The sequence below is a fragment of the Pan paniscus genome, chromosome 19 (genome assembly GCF_029289425.2).
Source record: "Pan paniscus chromosome 19, NHGRI_mPanPan1-v2.0_pri, whole genome shotgun sequence".
NCBI lineage: Eukaryota > Metazoa > Chordata > Mammalia > Primates > Hominidae > Pan > Pan paniscus.
The window spans coordinates 60,953,224-60,972,987 of NC_073268.2; the positions used below are offsets into that span (position 1 = coordinate 60,953,224).

Sequence of the window (19,764 nt, forward strand, 5' to 3'; positions counted from 1 at the left end):
AAAAAAAAATCATTGATAAATTACTTTGATGGAGACAAAATGGGAAGGAAAATGATTAATTGCTATTTAAGAGCATGGCTTCCTCACGATGACTTGCAGGTCTGGGATAACAGAATTCTGCAGGAAATCTAGACAGCTTCAGGCTGACTGCTGACAGCAGCTCAGCAGAAGGTGAAACTCAGCAGACCCACACAGTAAGGATCTTAGAAGATAAGAGCAAAGAATATTCTCTCCAGATTTGCTAACCCAGTAATCGGTGGGTTAGTACACTCTGTTATCTCTCACATATATACAGCAGAACAGGCAGTAAGGCCTGGGCTTCCATAAAACTCTAATGAAAAACTTTGCTCTGAGACCCATTCAATGTGCACAGCGCTCTTTGGGGGACGAGTTTGGGTCCGCCCAGCCCTGCTGGGCTAACAGGAAGCCCATGGCAGGGCCTGTGTTGGTCTGGCAGGTCTAACTCACAGTAAGGGAAATAGAAGGGAAGGAACAAAGCAGTCCAAAGCCAAATTTGGAATTGGTTCGGATTTTCCTCTAATGTCCTATTGATTGGGTCATGGCTCTTAGAAGGCCTACTACACGGCAGGGCAATGTCTCAGAGATACCTTCAAGGAAAAGATCTTCACTGACTTTGGCAGCTTTGGCCCAGACAAAAATGTCTGCAGCACCAGTGCTCCTAGAGGCTGCTGCAGCCTCAGCCTCCAGTTCCCAGGCTCCCCACCATTGGCTAATGCCTAGGCCTCTGCAGCTGAATTCCAAGAGCTGCACAGCAGCAATGATGCCTGCAAAGCTGTGCACCAGAAACCAAGCCTGCTTTGCAATGTACGCAAAGCAGTCAAGGAACAGAAAACAGGGCTCCAGAGACAAAACTTTGTCTTCACTCCCCAACTCATAGCCTCTAAATCCACACAATTCAACCCGACCCAACCAGCCTTCTCCTTCCCGCACACCCACAGTTCCTCACCTACTCCCAGACACTTTGAACATCACTCATTTTAAACAAGAGGACAAGCCCCACTTGGACCATCACTGGGCAGTAGCTGTTGAAATCGTTTCTAAGAATCCTTTTCTACTTAGGAGGCCAACATTATTTTTGGAAGACTTGAATGGGTGTTCAGTGACAATGAACCACCTCAACCATTTGTTGAGGACTTCAGTGGACCAGGCTCCCTCCAAGCTCATGACAGCCCTCTGAGGATGGGGCCGCTGTGAACCCACTGTGCAGACTGGAAAAAAAAAGTCCTCCCCACCAAATCAAGGTACCATTACTTCTTCCATTTGCTTTCTCTTAGTGGGTCTCGTGGGTGCCAAATTTTAGCTCAGGGCTTTGCTCCACCCAACACCAAGCAAATGTCACTTCCAAGAAAAATACTCTATGCCTTTCGGTGTGCTTCTCACTCCAGCAACTGCTAGACTCTCTTGAAGGTAAAAAGAAAAATGCTGCCATCAATCAGGCAAGAACCAAATTCTCCCGTAAATCTTGCTCTGCCCTTCCAATGCTCAGCAGTGCAGCTGTTCCTCTCTCCTCTGACCACCATCACAACGTTAAAGAAACATGGTATCAGGAGCTTTCCCCATCTTTGAACTACTTCAAAAGACTCCCCTATCTATAGTGCATGGATCTTTTGTTCACTAACTCATTCCATTGCCAAAGAATGACAGAGGACCTTCTATACAGGGCCGCGTTAGGGCAGCTGTCCCTGCCTCCAAAGAGTTTAAAGTCTAGTGGGGAAAGTAAATGACAAAAGATAAAAATTATAACACAAGTGAGCCATTATTACCATAGCATGCTTTTAGAATGCAGGTTCCTTTTTTTTTTTTTTTTTTTTGTGAGATGGAGTCTCACTCTGTCGCCCAGGCTGGAGTACAGTGGTGCAATCTTGGCTCACTGCAACCTCCACCTCCCGGGTTCAAGCGATTCTCCCGCCTCAGACTCCCCAGTAGCTGGGATTACAGGCGCCCGCCACCATGCCCAGCTAATTTTTGTATTTTTAGTAGAGACGGGGTTTCGCCATGTTGGCCAGGCTGGTCTCGAACTCCTGACCTCAGGTGATCCACCCTCCTTGGCCTCCCAAAGTGCTGGGACTACAGGCGTGAGCCACCACGCCCGGCCTAGAATGCAGGTTCCAGGCAAACAGGAATTTTGTTTGCCCTGTACTGCAATACTCCCTGAACCAGAGCAGTGTCTGGCACACAGTAGACATCTAATAAAGGTACATATGCCACAGTGCATATAATTCAATAACAGTCATAACATTTGCCCAGAGATACTTGTAGCTACTATTTATTAAGCATTTCCTAGTGCTGAGCACTGCTAGGTACTTTTCACAGGTTATCTATGTTATCACTGTGGTTACCACATTACCACAGTGCAATCCTTACTACTCCCATTTTGCAAGTAAGAAAATTAATGTGCAGAGAATTAAGCTCTGGATTCCATAGTCAGCAACAAACTAAACCTGTTCCAGTGGAAAGCCTGTGCTCCTAACCATGAGGCACACAGTGGCCAGGGAGTGCTTCCCAAAGGACGGATTGAAGTGAAGGGACAGAAAGGGGAAAGTTCAAAGCAGTAGGAACACGTGCAGACTAAGGAAACAGACCAAGGAGGGGCTGAAACTTTTCTCAGTTAAATACAATGGGTTTTATCAAATCTTTTCATAGTCGCTGACGCCCTTAATATGACTTGGATGTGAGCACTTCGAGAGAAAGTACTAGTAACCCAGCAGAGTATGTTTAAGTAGGGCAACTCCTACATTGCTAAAATGACTTTAAGTTTTATATTCAGAACTCCAGAACCTGCAACTTAGGGAAGGCGAGCCATGAGGAAGGACTTTCAAGTCCACTTAGTCCTCCCTGGGAAAGAGGAAAACTTTAGAAAAATATAAGGATAAAAGTCAAGTGCTTTATAACTGCACACCTAAAGTCCAAATTCCAATCCTATGTGCTTCTACTGATTTAAGAAATTAACAAGCAACCGCGGGCTCTTTTACTCCAATACTCATAGGATCATGACCCAAAACATTCTCAATAATAGAGGAGATGCTGCCCCTCTCGCTGACCCTCATGGACCCTGGGGTAAACCGTTTTAATCTTGGCAATCAACATCGATTCAGAGTCAGTAGTCTAAACGGCATTGCACTATCTACACAGGCATACAACAGCAATCAATATATTCTGCTGGAAGCAGACAGACAAGAAAATAAAAAATAAAAGCGTTTCCATCAGTGATGAGTGCTGTCCAGAAATGAAAAAATGATGAGCTGGAGGCAAATAGGGAAGGAAGGGCCTCTTGAAGGCCTTGGAACCAAGACTGAAATGATGAGAAAAAGCTACTTGGAAGGAGCACATTCTCAGCCAAGCAAAAAACAAAAAAAAATGAGAAAACAGTAAAAACGAAATCCTCAAGGTGGATATGAGCTCAGTGTGTTTGGGGCAAGAAAGGCCACACGGCTAGAGCTCCATGAATGTGAAGAGATGAGAACGGGGAGAAAAAGAGTTAAGAAAAAAGGCCAACCAAGGATGGTCCTGTAGAACCCTGGCAAGATATGAGATGCTAAGCACAATCAGATGTCGCTGGAAGCTTTTCAGCAGCAAGGTAACATGAACTGGTTTTTGCTTTAAAAGGCTTGCTCTGGATTTCATCAAAAGCGATACAGGCTGGCCCTCACCTGGCCCAGTGCACAACGCAATGGCTACCAACGGAGAAAGGCAGAATTCATCCATAGGCCAACATCCACCAGAGCCCCAACAAAGAAGAGGAAAGAACCTCTTGGTAACCAGCTGCTTGGACTTCCAAGAACGTGCTCTCAATACCTAAGACCACTTTTTCTGAAATCCAACCTCCCCTCACCATTTTGCATTTCCCCCATGGATGAGGCTGAAAAATAAGATATGATGCCATGGCGCAAAAATCTCCCCCATTTAAAAACAGGTCCTGAAAAAAAGAAGAATTGTGTTTCAGGAAGGCCAGGGAGGAGGCATAAACATGTTCTGAACATTTAGATTCTAGCACGGCACTGAAACCCCAAGACCAAGAGAAACCAGCAACCCAAGTCTAGTGTCAGGGGCCTCCTGGTCACTTGGCTGGTCTGAGGTGATGGCCAATGCCCGCCTGCAGGGTGATGAAGAAGCCAAGACATTAAAGACGGGTCGGCTTGACTGTCATCTGCTAAACAACGAATACCAGGAAACACTATCTCGGCATCCAACACATCAAAAGGCAGTCCACGTGAGGCTATATCTGTGGCAATACCATGCCAGAAATCTGGGCTAATCTGACTCTGCTATTCATAAATTCCCCCTCATGTTAAAGCACATGTGTTTGGGAAGGAAAAATGAATCCAAGTCAATTTTAGACATTGTTACTTGGAAACCATCTGGAGTCCCTGGAAGCATAAGAAGCCACCGCATCCCCTGCCCTCAAATGCCCACTGTAACTAGGGCAGTATGCTTAGACGGGAGTTCAGATGTCCCCTATTCCCCAGGGATGTCCCCACCCCCATCCTACCAGATGCCAGTTCAGGCTCCACTTCCCACCCAAGAAAGGTATTCGGTTTCTCGGTAAACCTAGTGGAGAGCCCTCGAAGTGTTGAGCTTGCATTTGAACTGCACCCAAGGCTGGATTCTTTGCTTTCTGATTGCTTTAGAACAGCACACCTGAATTCCTTTGCCACAGCAGCAACGGAAATCCCTCCCCAGGAGTAGGGGTTCCAGGAAAAATCCCTTCTACCTAACGATCCTGTGTTCAAAGAATGTCTAGTCTTGGGAGCGACCCACCAGGATTTTTATGTAACCTTAATAGATGTTGGCACCCTGCAGAGCCGCTCCTGGAGTCCAGATGTAGCCCATTTTCACCGTGATGGCAGCAGGCGGGGTCTTGCAGCTTCCCCGGGCCTGACTCTTCTGACTGTGGGGCCTCTGTCCCCCTCCCCTACCTGGCTGCGATTCTCTGCTTATCTCATCTTCCCGAGGACTTGGGCCCCCTTTTTGCAGCCTCCCTCCCTCCACTGAAATCAGTCCTAACATCAAGCAGGCAGCAACGCCATTCCACCAGCACCTTCCTTCCTCTCCCACCCCTCACCCTTTCCCCCCACCAAACGCCTTAAAAAACCCGGCCAGGAAAGTGATCCAGAATCGCGTACAGTCATAGTCCCTGAAAACAAACACGGCGGGAGGGGCAGGCCGACCAGGCCCAGCACTTTCCCTGGACCCGGGAGCAGCCCTGAACTCGGCGCCGGGGAGGGGAGGGAAGAGATCTCCGGAGACCGACTGCGGTTCGGCTGCCTCCAGCACAATCAGAGCAAACACCTGTTTCCAGGCAGATAGGCGGCCAGAGGGAGAAGGGAGTCCCGGGGAAAGGCAGGGAGGACGAAGCGAAGGGGCAGCCGGGGACGCAGGTAAAGGATGCGTCACACTTTGCGCTTGGCAACCGGAGCCCGGAGCAGAAGGCGACGAGTGAGAAGAGCTCCGGGGTCTGGGAAGTTCAGGGAGGAGGGGTCGCGCCTGCGAGCCGCGCCTGGAGGGAGCTGGTGCAGGGGAAAGGACTGAAGCAAGGAGGACTGGAGGCCGGGCGGGCTCCATCACCTGCGCGCCCCGGCGGATGCAGCCTCGCGGGCGCGCACCGGCACCGGTGCCCGCGGGTGACCTACCTGCCCACCGTCTGGTTGGCCAGCTGGCGCATGCGATTGAACTGCTTCTTCATCGTGGCCCCGCTGCCGCGCTAGCCCGGGAGGTGGGGAAGGACGGAGCAGCCCGGAGCCCGCCGCAGGGTTACATGGCTCCCGCGCGGAGCCTCCCGGGCGACGGCGGCGGCACTGCGGAGCCTCCGGGAGCCGTCTGGCCCGCGCGCAGCTCCCTCCCGAGGGCACCGCCGCCTACTCCTCCCGCCGCGCCGCCTCCTGCCGCATCCCCCTCACGCGCGCCGCGCAATGCCCGGGGCAGAGCAATGCCCGGGGCCGTCCTCGGCACCGGCCCGCTCCGCCCGGGCTGCCTGCTCCCAGTCCCAGTCCGGCGCGGGGACCCGGGAGTCTCCGCAGGCTGGCTGACCGGCTGGCCGGGCGGTCCCCGTGCGCCTGTGCGGAGAACGCCGTGCATGCCGGGACTTGTAGTTTCGCGCCCCGTGCCCACCTTTCCTCTGTCCAAAGTTTGCAAGGACAGTGGAGTGCGGAGGTGGGAGAAGGCAGCGTCACCAGCAGCTTTGCACTTTAGCGTTCGAGTAAGGGAAACGTTTTCCTGTTTTAAAAATGGCAAAGTGGGACCAAGAACACAACAGCAAATAAAGAAAGTGAGCATCTGTCTCTCATTGTATTTTTAGTGAATGTGAGGCATCAGTGTTCTGAATTCACAGAAGGGAGATTTATGCTAGCAGATACGTGGCTGATAAAACGGTCTAAGGTCACCTGATTAATGATGAGGTTCAAGGTTAAGCTTGAAACACAGGGGCTGACAGCAGATTTTGAACAGGCATAGCTTGCATCCCAGAAGTCTGATTCTTAATTTTTACCAAACCAAACCCATTAGGTAACCAGAAGCCAATATAGATAGTGACATTGTGCTTACTGGCCCAACCTGTCTGAGACAGCTTTTTTGTATGGCTTAGATGCCAATCTCGTATCTAGTCCCATTTCCCTTCCACCACCAGGAGACCAAGGGGCATCAGCTGCAGCACCCCCCCAAGTGTCCTGCACCACAGCATCCCATTGGCGTCAGTTGACTCCTTGGAAGGGGTTGTGGCTTCTTTGGTCTCTATCCTTAGAAAAAGATAGGTGAGCCGGGCGCGGTGGCTCACGCTTGCAATCCCAACAGTTTGGGAGGCCAAGGAGGGTGGATCACGAGGTCAAGAGTTCGACACCAGCCTGGCCAACACAGTGAAACCCTGTCTCTGCTAAAAATAAAAAAAAAAGCTGGGCGTGGTGGCGGGCACCTGTAATCCCAGCTACTTGGGAGGCTGAGGCAGGAGAATAGCTTGAACCTGGGAGGTAGAGGTTGCAGTGAGTGGAGATCGCGCCATTGCACGCCAGCCTGGGTGACAGAGGTAGACTCCATCTCAAAAAAAAAAAAAAAAAGAAAGAAAGAAAAAGATTGGTGATTGCAGTTAGGTTTTATCATTATATATCAAGGTTTTATCATTATATATCAAGTAAAAGCAGTATTGTTGGGTGTGAGGCACTTTGGATTAAACAGATAGGAGTTCCTGTGTCAGAATTCCACATACCTGTTATATAACCTTAGGAAAACAGCTTAACCTCTCCAAACCTCTGTTTCCTCATCCCTAAATAGAGAAATATGCTGCCTGATCTTCAGTAAGAGAACTATTTGTTAAATTACCAATAATCAAATTACATATAAATTTTCATATGGTACATTGCCATATTCATTTACTACAAAATGATTATATTTAGCATAATAGAGAAAAATCCTATTCATACAACAGAATTACTAATCTTATAACGGAAAGATCTTCTTTGAAATAGGGTATTTTGCATATGTTGATTATAGTTGCAAGATGTCCTAAATATGGCTCTAAGTATCTTGCTGGCCAGCTGAACAAAAAATGGTTTGAGGCATGTCTTGGCTGAATGAACACGAAATCTTTAATTAATTGTGAATTTAGCCTCTGCTTATTAGGTCAGACAACTCCAGCCAGTGAATAAACAAAGGCATTATTTGCTTTTAACCAACTATATTGTACCTATAATGTCAATATGATGTCTATATTAAGTGAAATTATTTCCATTTTGAGATTTTTAAAAAAGCAAAGTACAACATGCTTTTTATGTGTATAAACAGTAAGACATTAAGGTCACTGTATGACTTTTAGCAACACTATCTCTGGTAACTTCCAGAACTGCACTGTTGAATATAGTATCCCCTAGCCACATGTGGTTGTTGCAATTTAAGTTAATTAAAGTTCAAAATTTGGTTCCTCGCTTTTGCACTGTTGGTGGGAGTGTAAATTACTTCAACCACTGTGGAAAACAGTGTGGCAATTCCTCAAGGATCTAGAACTAGAAATACCATTTGACCCAGCAATCCCATTACTGGGTATATACCCAAAGGATTATAAATCATTCTGCTATAAAGACACATGCACATGTATGTTTATTGTGGCACTGTTCACAATAGCAAAGACTTGGAAACAATCCTAATGCCCATCAATGATAGACTGGATAAAAAAAAATGTGGCACATATTCACCATGGAATACCATGCAGCCATAAAAAAGGGTGAGTTCATGTCCTTTGCAGGGACATGGATACAGCCATTAAAAAGGATGAGTTCATGTCCTTTGCAGGGACATGGATGAAGCTGTAAACCATCATTCTCAGCAAATTAACACAGGAACAGAAAACCAAACACCGCATGTTCTCACTCATAAGTGGGGGTTAAACAAAGAGAAAACATGGACACAGGGAGGGGAACATCACACACTGGGGCCTGTCGCGGGTAGGGGCTGGGGGAGGGATAGCATTAGGAGAAATACCTAATGTAGATGATGGGTTAATGGGTGCAGCAAACCACCATGGCACGTGTATACCTATGTAACAAACCTGCACGTTCTGCACACATATCCCAGAACTTAAAGTTTAATAAAAAATAAAATAAAATAATAAAATAAAATAAAAACAGAATTTAGTTCCTCAGTCACCCAAGTCACATTCGAAGTGCTTAAGAGCCACATGTGGCTAAAGGCTACTGTACTGGACAGCACAGATAAAGAACATTCCCATCCTCTCAGAAAGTTCTACTTGTCAGCACTAATCCTCAAGAACTCTGGTAGACAACTCCAATATCATGCCAGCCCCTGCCTTCAATCCCAAGATTTTTCCGTTCCAAAGGGAAATCCCTTTGGCAGACTCCCCTGCCAGTGTGGTCCAATAATGTTTTATTAACTGGTGGCTTCTCCACAGATTTTCTGTCTTCCTTTGAATGCTTCCTTCACTCAGGAAGCAGCTACTACATTTTCTGCTTTCTACCCCGGGGAAGGGATAATAGTGCAGAAACAAGAGCTTCAGAAACACATGTGACAGAATAGAGTTCTTCAAGAAAAGAGTTTTGAGTTTCCAGAATACAGGCTTTGGAGCTTTAATAGTCTATGTCAGAAATAGTAGATTATAAAGCATATATCATCCTGCTTAGTCTAAATAAAGAACCTACAGGCTGTGAGATGTTGAAGATGGTGATGGGGACTGGAAAGCGGGAGAGAAAGAGAGAAGAAAAGTAGATGATGCTTGGGCAGATACTATTAATGCCCAAAAAATTTCACTGCCAATCCCTATGGGAAGGACTCTATTTTACCTTACTGTTGAGGTAAAGATCGGTCATGTGATTTTCTTTGAACAATGAATATGCACAGAGGTGACTTTTACGCTTCTTCTGAGGGCGGAAGTTTTAGGAGTCATTTTGTGATCCTGCCCTCTTCTTCTTAACGCTGGCAATGAACCAGTTAGGGGATGCTGTGGAACAGCGATGTGGCCCCCCAGCAAAAGGTATCTTTGCTGTTTTAAATCAGAGGTTTGTTGCTGTAACATAATTGAGTCTAAGCTGACTGCTACAGTGGGTTTCTCTGAGAAAGTAGCATGCACCTTGCTTTTACCCATGGTCAACAATTAGGTTGGGGGCAGGCAGACTGAAGACAGATATATCATATCGTTTTGGGGCATCTGAGCACAGTGGAGAAACTGTACACCACTCCTGGAGTGAAGGCTAGGCATGGCCAAGCTCGCGGAGATCCTCTGCCTTCTAAGACAGAGGACCAGTAAGACATCTATATGAAGTGCCTCAGGTACCCATACCACAGGCTAGTGGCAGCCCCAGAGCTCCCTGCACCCAAGCCATGTGCGATGATTTGGTGTCTGCATGTGTGCTGTGAGGATACACAAATGTACCTGAAACAGCTGGATGTGAAAGCTATTGAGATCAAAGATGACGATCAGGAGGAGGAGGCAGCATTGGCCAAGATGGGGAATTGCCTAAAACTTAATTTTTGCCACCTAGAAGAATAGACTTAATATAAAATTTAAATGTATTTGCAAAAGAAGAGGAGGAGGTGAGGAAGGAGGGTGGGAAGGGGAAAGAAGAGGAGAAAAGAAGAAAGAAATTTCTATGTCTTATATACCTAGCTTTGACCTATGGGAAGATTACACTTCCCTGCTCCTGTTGACCTTGACTTTGACCTTGTCACTTGCTTTGGTCAACAATATATGGGCTTCTTACTTGCTTCAGCAACGTTGTAGTACTATTTGTCTGAGATATGTTCCCTTAGAAATCTGATACTCCATTTGGAAGCCCCTGAATTAGAATGTTTTAACCTCTACTCTGAGAGCAAGCATTCACTAGAGCCACCTGGCCAACATGGGAATTATTAGCTACATGTGGTTACTTAAATATTATTTTAAATTAGGTTAAATAAAGCAAAAATTTCAGTTTTTCATTTCAAGTGCCCAATAACTACATGTGGCTAGTGGCTGCCATAGTAGACAATGTAAAATAACATTTTCATCATCATAGAAAGCTCCATTGAACAGGGCTGGTCTACAGAACAGAATTCAGAATAACCTCATGTGTCACTTAATGACAGGGATACGTTCTGAGAAATACATTATTAGGTGATTTTGTTGTTGCAAAAACATCATAGAAAGTACTTACACAGCCAGGCATGGTGGCTCATGCCTGTAATTCCAGCACTTTGGGAGGCCAAGGCAGGTGGATCACCTGAGGCCAGGAGTTCGAAACCAGCCTGGCCAATGTGGTGAAAACCCGTCTCTACTAGAAATACAAAATTTAGCTAGGTGTGGTGGTGGGCATCTGTAATCCCAGCTACTCGGGAGGCTGAGGTAGGAGAATCACTTGAACCCAGGAGGCGGAGTTTGTAGTGAGCTGAGATCGTGCCACTGCACTCCAGCCTAGGTGACAGAGCGAGACTCCGTTTCAAAAAAAAAAGAAAGTACTTACGCAGACCTAGATTGTATAGCCTACTGCATGCCTAGGTTATAGGGTATAGCCTACTGCTCCTAGGCTACAAACCTGTATAGCATGTCACTGTACTGAATAGTGTAGGCAATTGTAACACAATGGTAAGTGTTTGTGTTATCTGAACACATCTAAACATAGAAAAAGTACAGTAAAAATACAGTGTTATAACCTTATGGGACCACTGTTGTATATGCAGTTCTTTGTTGACTGAAACATCCTATACATCATATGACTGTGTAGGGTCCACAGAAGAGAGAAAGCAGAACAGGAAGCTCGAGCTCATTATAATTATGGCCAATCATCTTGCTGGACTTCTCCAGGACACTCTTTTCTTATCTACTATATGGGGGTTTATAGTAAAAAATCTCTAAGTAATATGTTTTGGGGAATTAACTGGCCAGTCTATTTGCTCAATAAATTGCTGTTGGAGAAGATACACCTATGCCTTACAGTATTTGATATGTCAAAACAACATTCAGTGCTACAATACAACTGAAGGATATTACAGATTCCAATCACCTTTATACTTGCAGGTATCAAACTTGACTTGCACCATTAAAGTATATCTGTTAGTCCAAAATATTTTTTAAATAGGATGATAGATGTTCCCATCTTTGGGCATGGTATTAATAGATGCCATTAACTCCAATTTTCAGCCTTCCCTTAATATACCTTTGCATCGTCTCATCATAGGCAGAGTGTATTTTCCCACTTAACAACTTAGGACTTGACCAAGAGACTTCTTTGGCTAACGGCCTGTGGGTGGAAGTGATGTATGCCACTTCCAAGCTGTGCATTAAGAGGCTTTGTACATTTTCCTCTGGTCTTCTGGCACATTTACCACTGCCATAAGAAAAAACTTTCCCCCGATAGTTGCTTGTCTTCTCTCCTGGGTTCCAGAGGAACACTTGTACAGCAGACCCAATACAGACCTTAGAATAAATTAAGGGTGTAATTGATCAATTAATTTCAGGACTGGTTGTTTCAAAGAGATAGATAAAATGAATAGACAGAAAGGCAAAAAGAAGAAAAACACACAACTTTAGAAACAAGAAAAAGGATTTAATCACAGAAGCAAAAAAAAGTATAAGAATACTTTTGCAATCTTATGTTTACTTATTTTAAAGGAAGCTCTTAATTTGCTTGGAGAATATGAACTGCTACAAGTGTTTCTCTTCTTTTTCTTTTTTTTTTTTTTTTTTTGTTTTTTGTTTTGTTTGTTTTTTGAGATGGAGTCTTGCTCTGTCTCCCAGGCTGGAGTGCAGTGGCGCAATCTCGGCTCACTGCAACCTCCACCTCCTGGGTTCAAGCTATTTTCGTGCCTCAGCCTCCCTGAGTAGCTGGAATTATAGGCGCCTACCACCACGCTCAGGTAACTTTTGTATTTTTAGTAAAGATGGAGTTTCACCATGTTGGCCAGGCTGTTTTCAAACTCCTGACCTCAGGTGATCCGCCCACCTCTGCCTCCCAAAGTGCTGAGATTACAGGCATGAGCCACCATGCCTAGCCTGCTACAGGTTTTTCAAAAATAGGTAGGAAGCATGAGGGGACCAGGAACACGGAAAAACTTGGAAAACTTTTCAAGGAACGACACTCCCCAAAGTAGCCAGGTCCATATGGTTTTATGGGGAGCACTTTCAAAGCTTCAAAGAACAGATAATTCTTCTGCTATTTAAAGTGTTTCAGAGCACAGAAACAAAATGAAAGCATCCAAATTCACTTTATGAAATTGCCTTAACTCTGTTATCAAACCTGATGAAGATGGCACAGACACCAAAACAACAAACCAATATCGACTACAAGAATAGATACAGGCCAGCCGCGGTGGCTCACACCTGTAATCCCAGCACTTTGGGATGCCAAGGTGGGTGGATCACCTGAGGTCAGGAGTTTGAGACCAGCCTGCCCAACATGGAGAAACCCCATCTCTACTAATAAAGCACACAATTAGCCGGGCGTGGTGGCACATGCCTGTATTTCCAGCTACTTGGGAGGCTGAGGCAGAAGAATTGCTGGAACCCGGGAGGCAGAAGTTGCAGTGAGCCGAGATTGTGCCACTGCACTCCAGCCTAGCAACAAAGCGAGACTCTGTCTCGGGAAAAAAAAAAAAAAAGAATAGATATAAAAATTATTAATAAAATGTTAGTAAATAAAGTCCAACAGTATATGTGTTTATATATAAACATGTTACACATTTTAATGTTATTGAGGAAAAAAATTGGAAAACTCAGATTCATTTAAAAAGTGAAAAATGCCCATATTCTTACTAATCAAGATAACACTGGGAATTTATAAACATGTTTCAAAAACAGGATCAGACTGTTGTTAGGACAATATGTTCTTTCTTATCTTCTGTTATTCTAAATATCTCTGTGATCAACATCTTAATGGTTAAAACTTATTGCATATATTTACTTAAGATCAAAATTAAATAATTAAAATTTCTGCATTGAAATGTGTCATGTATTAAAGCTTTTTATATGTATTGCCAAATTATCCTGTAGATAAATAATGGAAATTTTTGCAGTCCCAACTACAGCGTGTAAATATGCCATTTTCTCCATACCCTAACCTATGCTGAGTATTACCACTCTTAATAATCCTGCCAGATGAATAGATGAGAAATAGCATTATTACACTGTTTTAATTTGCATTTCTTTTTACCACATTAAACATTTTCCCGCATGTTTCATGGCCATTAGTATTTCTTCTTTGGTTAATTAATTCTTCATGTCCTTAGCCCATTTTTCTGTTATAGGTCTACATTTTCTTATCAATTTTTAAAAGGTTTTTAGTCAGCCGGGTGCAATGGCTCACGCCTGTAATCCCAGCACTTTGGGAGGCTGAGGCAGACAGATCATGAGGTCAGGAGACTGAGACCATCCTGGCTAACACGGTGAAACCCCGTCTCTACTAAAAATACAAAAAAATTAGCCAGGCGTGGTGGCGGGCGCCTGTAGTCCCAGCTACTCGGGAGGCTGAGTCAGGAGAATGGCGTGAACCCAGAAGGCAGAGATTGCAGTGAGCCGAGATTGCGCCACTGAACTCCAACCTGGGCAACAGAGCGAGACTCCATCTCAAAAAAAAAAAAAGAAATAAAAGCTTTTTAGTCATATTAATTATACTAATGCTATTGTATCTTGTGGCAAATGTTTTCTCTAGTTTGGCCTTTCCTTTTCAACATCTGTAATGCTGATTTTTATCTTCCAGGAATTCTACTTTTTTTTTTTTCTGAGATGGAGTTTCACCCTTGTTGCCCAGGTTGGATTGCAAGTACAATTTCGGCTCACTGCAACCTCCATCTCCCGGGCTCAAGCGATTCTCCTGCCTCAGCCTCCCAAGTAGTTGGGATTACAGGCATGAGCCACGACACCTGGCTAATTTTGTATTTTTAGTAGAGACAAGGTTTCAGCATGTTGGTCAGGCTGCTCTCGAACTCCTGACCTCAGGTGATCCACCCGCCTTGGCCTCCCAAAGTGCTGGGATTACAGGCATGAGCCGCCACGCCCAGCCAAAATTCTACATTTTTAATGCGGTCAGATCCATTAATCTTTTCCTTTATGTTTTATGCCTTTGGTTTAATGCTTAGAAAGTCTCCCTTATCCCCAAAGGATAGAAATATTTACTATATTTTTACCTAAAACATTTATGTGTTAACTTTCTTTATTCTTAGTAAACTTTACATTCAACTTCTGGTAACAAAATGTTAACAAAAGCCAGTAGTTTTGACTCATTTCTCCCTCCAATATCCATTCGAAATAACTCAGCAAACATAATAGAGCAATTCTGTGTCACTCATGGAAATTTGAGAAAGGTCCCATTCACAATCTTGTCAAAAAATGGTACAGGTGATTTCTGAGTGAGGGAGTCCTGGCCAGGTAGATTTACTACGTGTAGTAACTTATGGGGCAAATTAAAGTAAGATCTGCATCATTTCTGACCTGACGCCTTTCTGTCCAACTCAGCTACCAAGTCTAAACTAACCAGACCTCTCTATGTGAGACTGACAAGCAGAAAAAAGACAGCATTTCAATGTAATAGTGATGAGAATGAAGAAGGTAATAATAATAAACTATATAGCCAAGTACTACTGTAAGTGCTATGAGATACATTATCTTATTTAATCCTTAGAAGAACTCTACGATGAGGGTTTGACTATACCTATCAAATAAACCAAGCTCAGATGGTTTAGGTGAACTGCCATTCAAGTGTCAGAACTAGGATTCAAACCTGGGTTTTTCTAGTTCAAATGCCTGTGCCTTTATTATAGGCTATTACCTCCATAAAACAGGGAGACTAATCTGAGAATCCAGAGAAAATAGCTTCTAGTGAAAGTTATGCAAGAAGTAAGGGAAATATATTTTTTCACTCTAATTTGTATTCTTAGTGAGAACTGAGAGAATGCTGCTTTAATATAACAAGAGCTGGTTGCCATGAAGAAGAGCCACATTAAACAAAAAAGAGTTCTTGGATAAGAAACACATGACTTCCAAACTAATGAAACTCCATAGAGGCAGGAAATAGCAGATCTGGCACTGCCCAAAATGGAATTACTGCATTAGAAGATGGGCTGGAAGAATGATCCCAAAATTCAGAGGGAAAAAGTAGGCAATGCAATGAAATGGTGAGGAAAGGAAAAATAGACATGGTATCTTTTTTCAAAACATTCAAACAAATATGTAATAGAATTTGCAGAGCAGATCATGAAGAAGAAATAAGCATAAAAAATACTAAAAAAGGCCGGGCGGTGGCTCATGCCTGTAATCCCAGCACTTTGGGAGGCCGAGGCAGGCAGATCACCTGAGGTTACGAGTTCGAGACCAGCCTGACCAACTTGGAGAAACCCCCCGTCTCTACTAAAAATACAAAATTAGCCGGGTGTGGTGGTGCATGCCTGTAATCCCAGCCACTTGGGAGGCGGAGGTTGTGGTGAGCCGAGATTGCGCTATTGCACTACAGCCTGGGCAATAAGAGCGAAACTCCGTCTCAAAGAAACAAACAAACAAATAAACAACAACAACAACAAAAAACATTTTGCAGAGCTGAAGAAAGGCCCAAGTCAAAATTAAAATAATTCACTAAGTGCTAGAAAATATTACTGCACAGGAAAAACAAAATCCCTAGACATATCTTCATTAAATTTCTGAATTTTGAAGACAGACACATACACATACACCAGAAAAAAAGAAGTTTTTCTCCAAAAAGAGAAGCTGGTTTGCCTCATGCTTCACATCTGCAATGCTCAATGCCAATAAAATTTGGAACAAGATTACAGGGCACCCATGAAAATAGGTCATAACTCAAATGCAACTCAAAAGTCTACATCTGGCCTAACATTCACAAACGAGGGCAAAAGGAAGTCACTTTTAGACATGTAATGACTGAAAAGGTTTATCAACTACCCATTTTTTCTGGAAAAAAAAACCTCAAAAATTATTGTTTTTCAAAAGAAATAAAAATCAAAATAAAAAACGGGAGAAAAATTTCTTCGTAATCTTGTGGTAGACAATAATTTCTTAAACATGACACCAAATATTCTAATCTTAAAGGAAATATTGGCAAATTGGACTACTTAACAATTAAGAACTTTGGTTCTTAATGGTTCATCTGATGACACCATTAAGAGAATGAAAAAGGCCAAGCCCCATGGTACACGCCTGTTATCCCAGCACTTTGAAAGGCTGAGGCAGGAGGATCACTTGAGCTCAAGAGTTCGAGACTAGCCTGGGCAACTCCGAAACTCCATTTCTACAAAAAAAAAAAAAAAAAAAAAATCAATAATTAGCCAGACCTGGTGCAGTGCCTGTAGTCTCAGCTACTCTGAAGGCTGAGGTGGGAGGATCACTTGACCCTGGGATGGCGGAGGATGAATTGAGCCAAGATTGCGCCACTGAACTTCAGCCTTGGCAACAGAGTGAGGCCCTGTCTCAAAAAATAAAAAACAGAATGAAAAAGAAGTCATCACAGTGAGACGAATTATTTGCAATACATTCAACCTTCATAAAATAGGGAGAGAGAGAACTCAACTCCAAAGTATATAAATAATCCGGATGGGTATGGTGGCTCATGCCTGTAATCTCGGCACTTTGGGAAGCCGAGGCGGGCAGATCACTTGAGCCCAGGAGTTCAAGACCAGCCCAGGCAACATCTCTACTGAAAAAAAAACAAAAATTAGCCAGGCCTGGTGGCGCTTGCCTGTAGTCCCAGCTACCCGGGAGGCTGAGGTAGGAGAATCACCTGAGCCCAGGGAGTCGAAGCTGCAGTAAGCCGAGATCAGGCCACTGCACTCCAACCTGGGCAACAGAGCAACAGTGTGAGACCCTGTCTCAAAGAAAAATAGATGATAGATGATAGATAGATAGATAGATGATAGATAGATAGATAGATAGATGTGTGTGTGTATATATACGTGTATACATGTGTGCGTGTATTTGTGTGTGTGTGTGCATGTGTGTGTGTGTGTATACATATATAGACTCCGGGGCTGGGAGCGGTGGCTCATGCTTGTAATCCCAGCCCTTTGGGAGGCTGAGGCGGGTGGATCGCCTGAGGTCAGGAGTTCAAGACCAGCCTGGCCAACGTGGTAAAACCCCCGTCTCTACTAAAAATACAAAAAAAAATTAGCTGGGCATGGTGGTGGGTGCCTGTAATCCCAGCTACTCTGGGGGTTGAGGCAGGAGAATCGCTTGAACCCTGGAGATGGAGGTTGCAGTGAGCCAAGATTGCACCACTGCACTCCAGCCCGGGTGACAGAGCAAGACCCCATCTCAAAAAGAAAGAAAGAAAGAAAGAAAAGAATCCTACAAATCAATGGGAAAAAGGAAGAAACCTTCAGGAGAAACTGACAAGAGATCAAGAGATTTGAATAGTCACTTTACCACAGAGACTTCCCAAATGGCCCAAGAACACGAAAAGATGCTCAACCTTGTTATCATCCAATATATGCCATTGATATGACAATGAAATACCACCACACACCCGTGGAAGAGCTAAAATGAAAAGAGACTGGCTAGACCAGTGTTGGTGAGGATGCAGAGCCAGTGGGACTGTCATATAATGCATTTTGGTGGGAGGGAAACCAGTACAGTACTTTAGAGAGCTGTGTTTGCAGTATGCGCTAAGGCTAAGCAGTATGTACACTTCATGACCCAGCAATTTCACTTGTTCAACAGAAATGTGGACGTATTTACCACAAAAGGCACGCACTAGAATGTTTGTATTGGCAACATTTGTAATAGTCAAAAATTGGAACCACTTGAAGTCCCCATTGACAACACAGTGGATAAATAAAAAGGTGGCGTATTCATACAATACAATGAATTGTATGAATTCATAATCATACAAAGGTGGTGTATACATGGAAAGAAAAAGGAATGTATTCATGCTTCACCTAACAGTGGATGAAAATATGGATGAATCTCACAATGGAGGCTGAGCAAAAACACCAGATACAGAACAGTATATACTGTATGATTTCACTTACATCAAGTTTAAAAACAAGCAAAGTGAATCAATGGTAATAGAAGTCAGTATGGAATTTATGTTGGGGGAGCTGGGAAACGGTGCTGTAGTACTGGGGAGGTGGCACACGGAGGACTTCTACAGTTCTGCTAACAGAAATGTCCAATTTCTTGATTTAAGTGGTGGTTATATTGAGAATACTCATTTTATAAAAATTTATCAAGCTCTACACTTATGATGGGGCACTTCTCTGTATCATATTTTAAAAATTAATGTTTATATATAAATTAACAAATAGAAGCTTAAACACTTGGAAATTATAAGGCAGTCTTCTAAGTTATCTCTTAGATCAAAAAGGAAATCAAGAATGTAATTACAGAATATATAGAAACATACTACTATGTAAATATTGCATAAACACCCATAGTTTCACCTCAAAACTGCACTCAAAAGAAATTCATAGAGATAAATATTTTTAATGTTATCAGAAAGAAAGAAACAAATTATGCTTTTATCTCAAAAAGCCCAAAATGAGGAAAAATAGAAAATCAATATCAGCTGGTGGTGGTGGTTCACGCCTGTAATCCCAGTACTTTGGGAGGCCGAGGCGGGCGGATCACTTGAGGTCAGGAGTTTGAGACCAGCCTGACCAACATGGAGAAACCCCGTCTTTACTAAAAATACAAAAATTAGCTGGGCGTGGTGGCACATGACTGTAATCCCAGCTACTCGGGAGGCTGAGGCGGGAGAATTGCTTGAACCCGGGAGGTGGAGGTTGCAGTGAGCCCAGACAGCCCTATTGCACTCTAGCCTGGGCAACAAGAGCCAAACTCCAACTCAAAAAAAAAGAAGAAAAGAAAAGGAAAGAAAATCAATATTAAGCAACATGGAGGAATACATTCATAAAGGTAGTAGAAGAATAAGGATAAAAACAAAAATTGATTAATAAATATAAAAATTACTGTTATGATAAAACAATAAAAGAAATATATGATGAGTCCAAGAGAGAAAACATAGATATGCAACATTAGGAATGAGAAAAGGGTAGTAGGTTTGGATTCCAATTCACAAACTCAGGTGTATTTTCCATGACCGGACTTTGCATTTTCAGACCCACTCTATGGAGTAGCAGAAACAATTTTAGGCATTAAAGTTATCTCCTTTTTCCTGTGTTGGCACTCGTTTTTCTCAGGGGAAGAGGGTGTGCCATATGTAGTACCATGACTGGAGGGTGGAGGAGAGGTTGTTGAGCTTCAGCCCTGGGTTATTCTTCTTATTTGCCATCATCTGCTCAGAAGCCTGTATGCATCCAATTTCTGGACATCAG

At 43.7% G+C, this 19,764-nt stretch overlaps 1 protein-coding gene and 1 long non-coding RNA gene across 5 annotated transcripts in view; one reads left to right on the top strand and one right to left on the bottom strand.

Moving 5' to 3' along the window:
- Window positions 1-6,046, bottom strand: part of ARHGAP44 (Rho GTPase activating protein 44) — a 201,825-nt gene extending 195,779 nt beyond the window's left edge. Inside the window, exon 1 of one of the 4 annotated variants that reach the window (XM_003829383.6) lies at window positions 5,652-6,046. In XM_003829383.6, the coding sequence (XP_003829431.3) occupies window positions 5,652-5,704 (53 nt within the window). In that variant the 5' untranslated portion in view covers window positions 5,705-6,046. The remainder of the gene's footprint in view (window positions 1-5,651) is intronic. The other 3 variants (XM_008954752.6, XM_003829384.7, XM_008954750.4) reach the window with 3 other exon arrangements.
- LOC130540934 (uncharacterized) overlaps window positions 5,152-19,764 on the top strand; it is a 30,194-nt gene continuing 15,581 nt past the window's right edge. The window contains exon 1 of the long non-coding RNA XR_008954967.2: window positions 5,152-5,399. This is a non-coding gene — a long non-coding RNA (uncharacterized LOC130540934). The remainder of the gene's footprint in view (window positions 5,400-19,764) is intronic.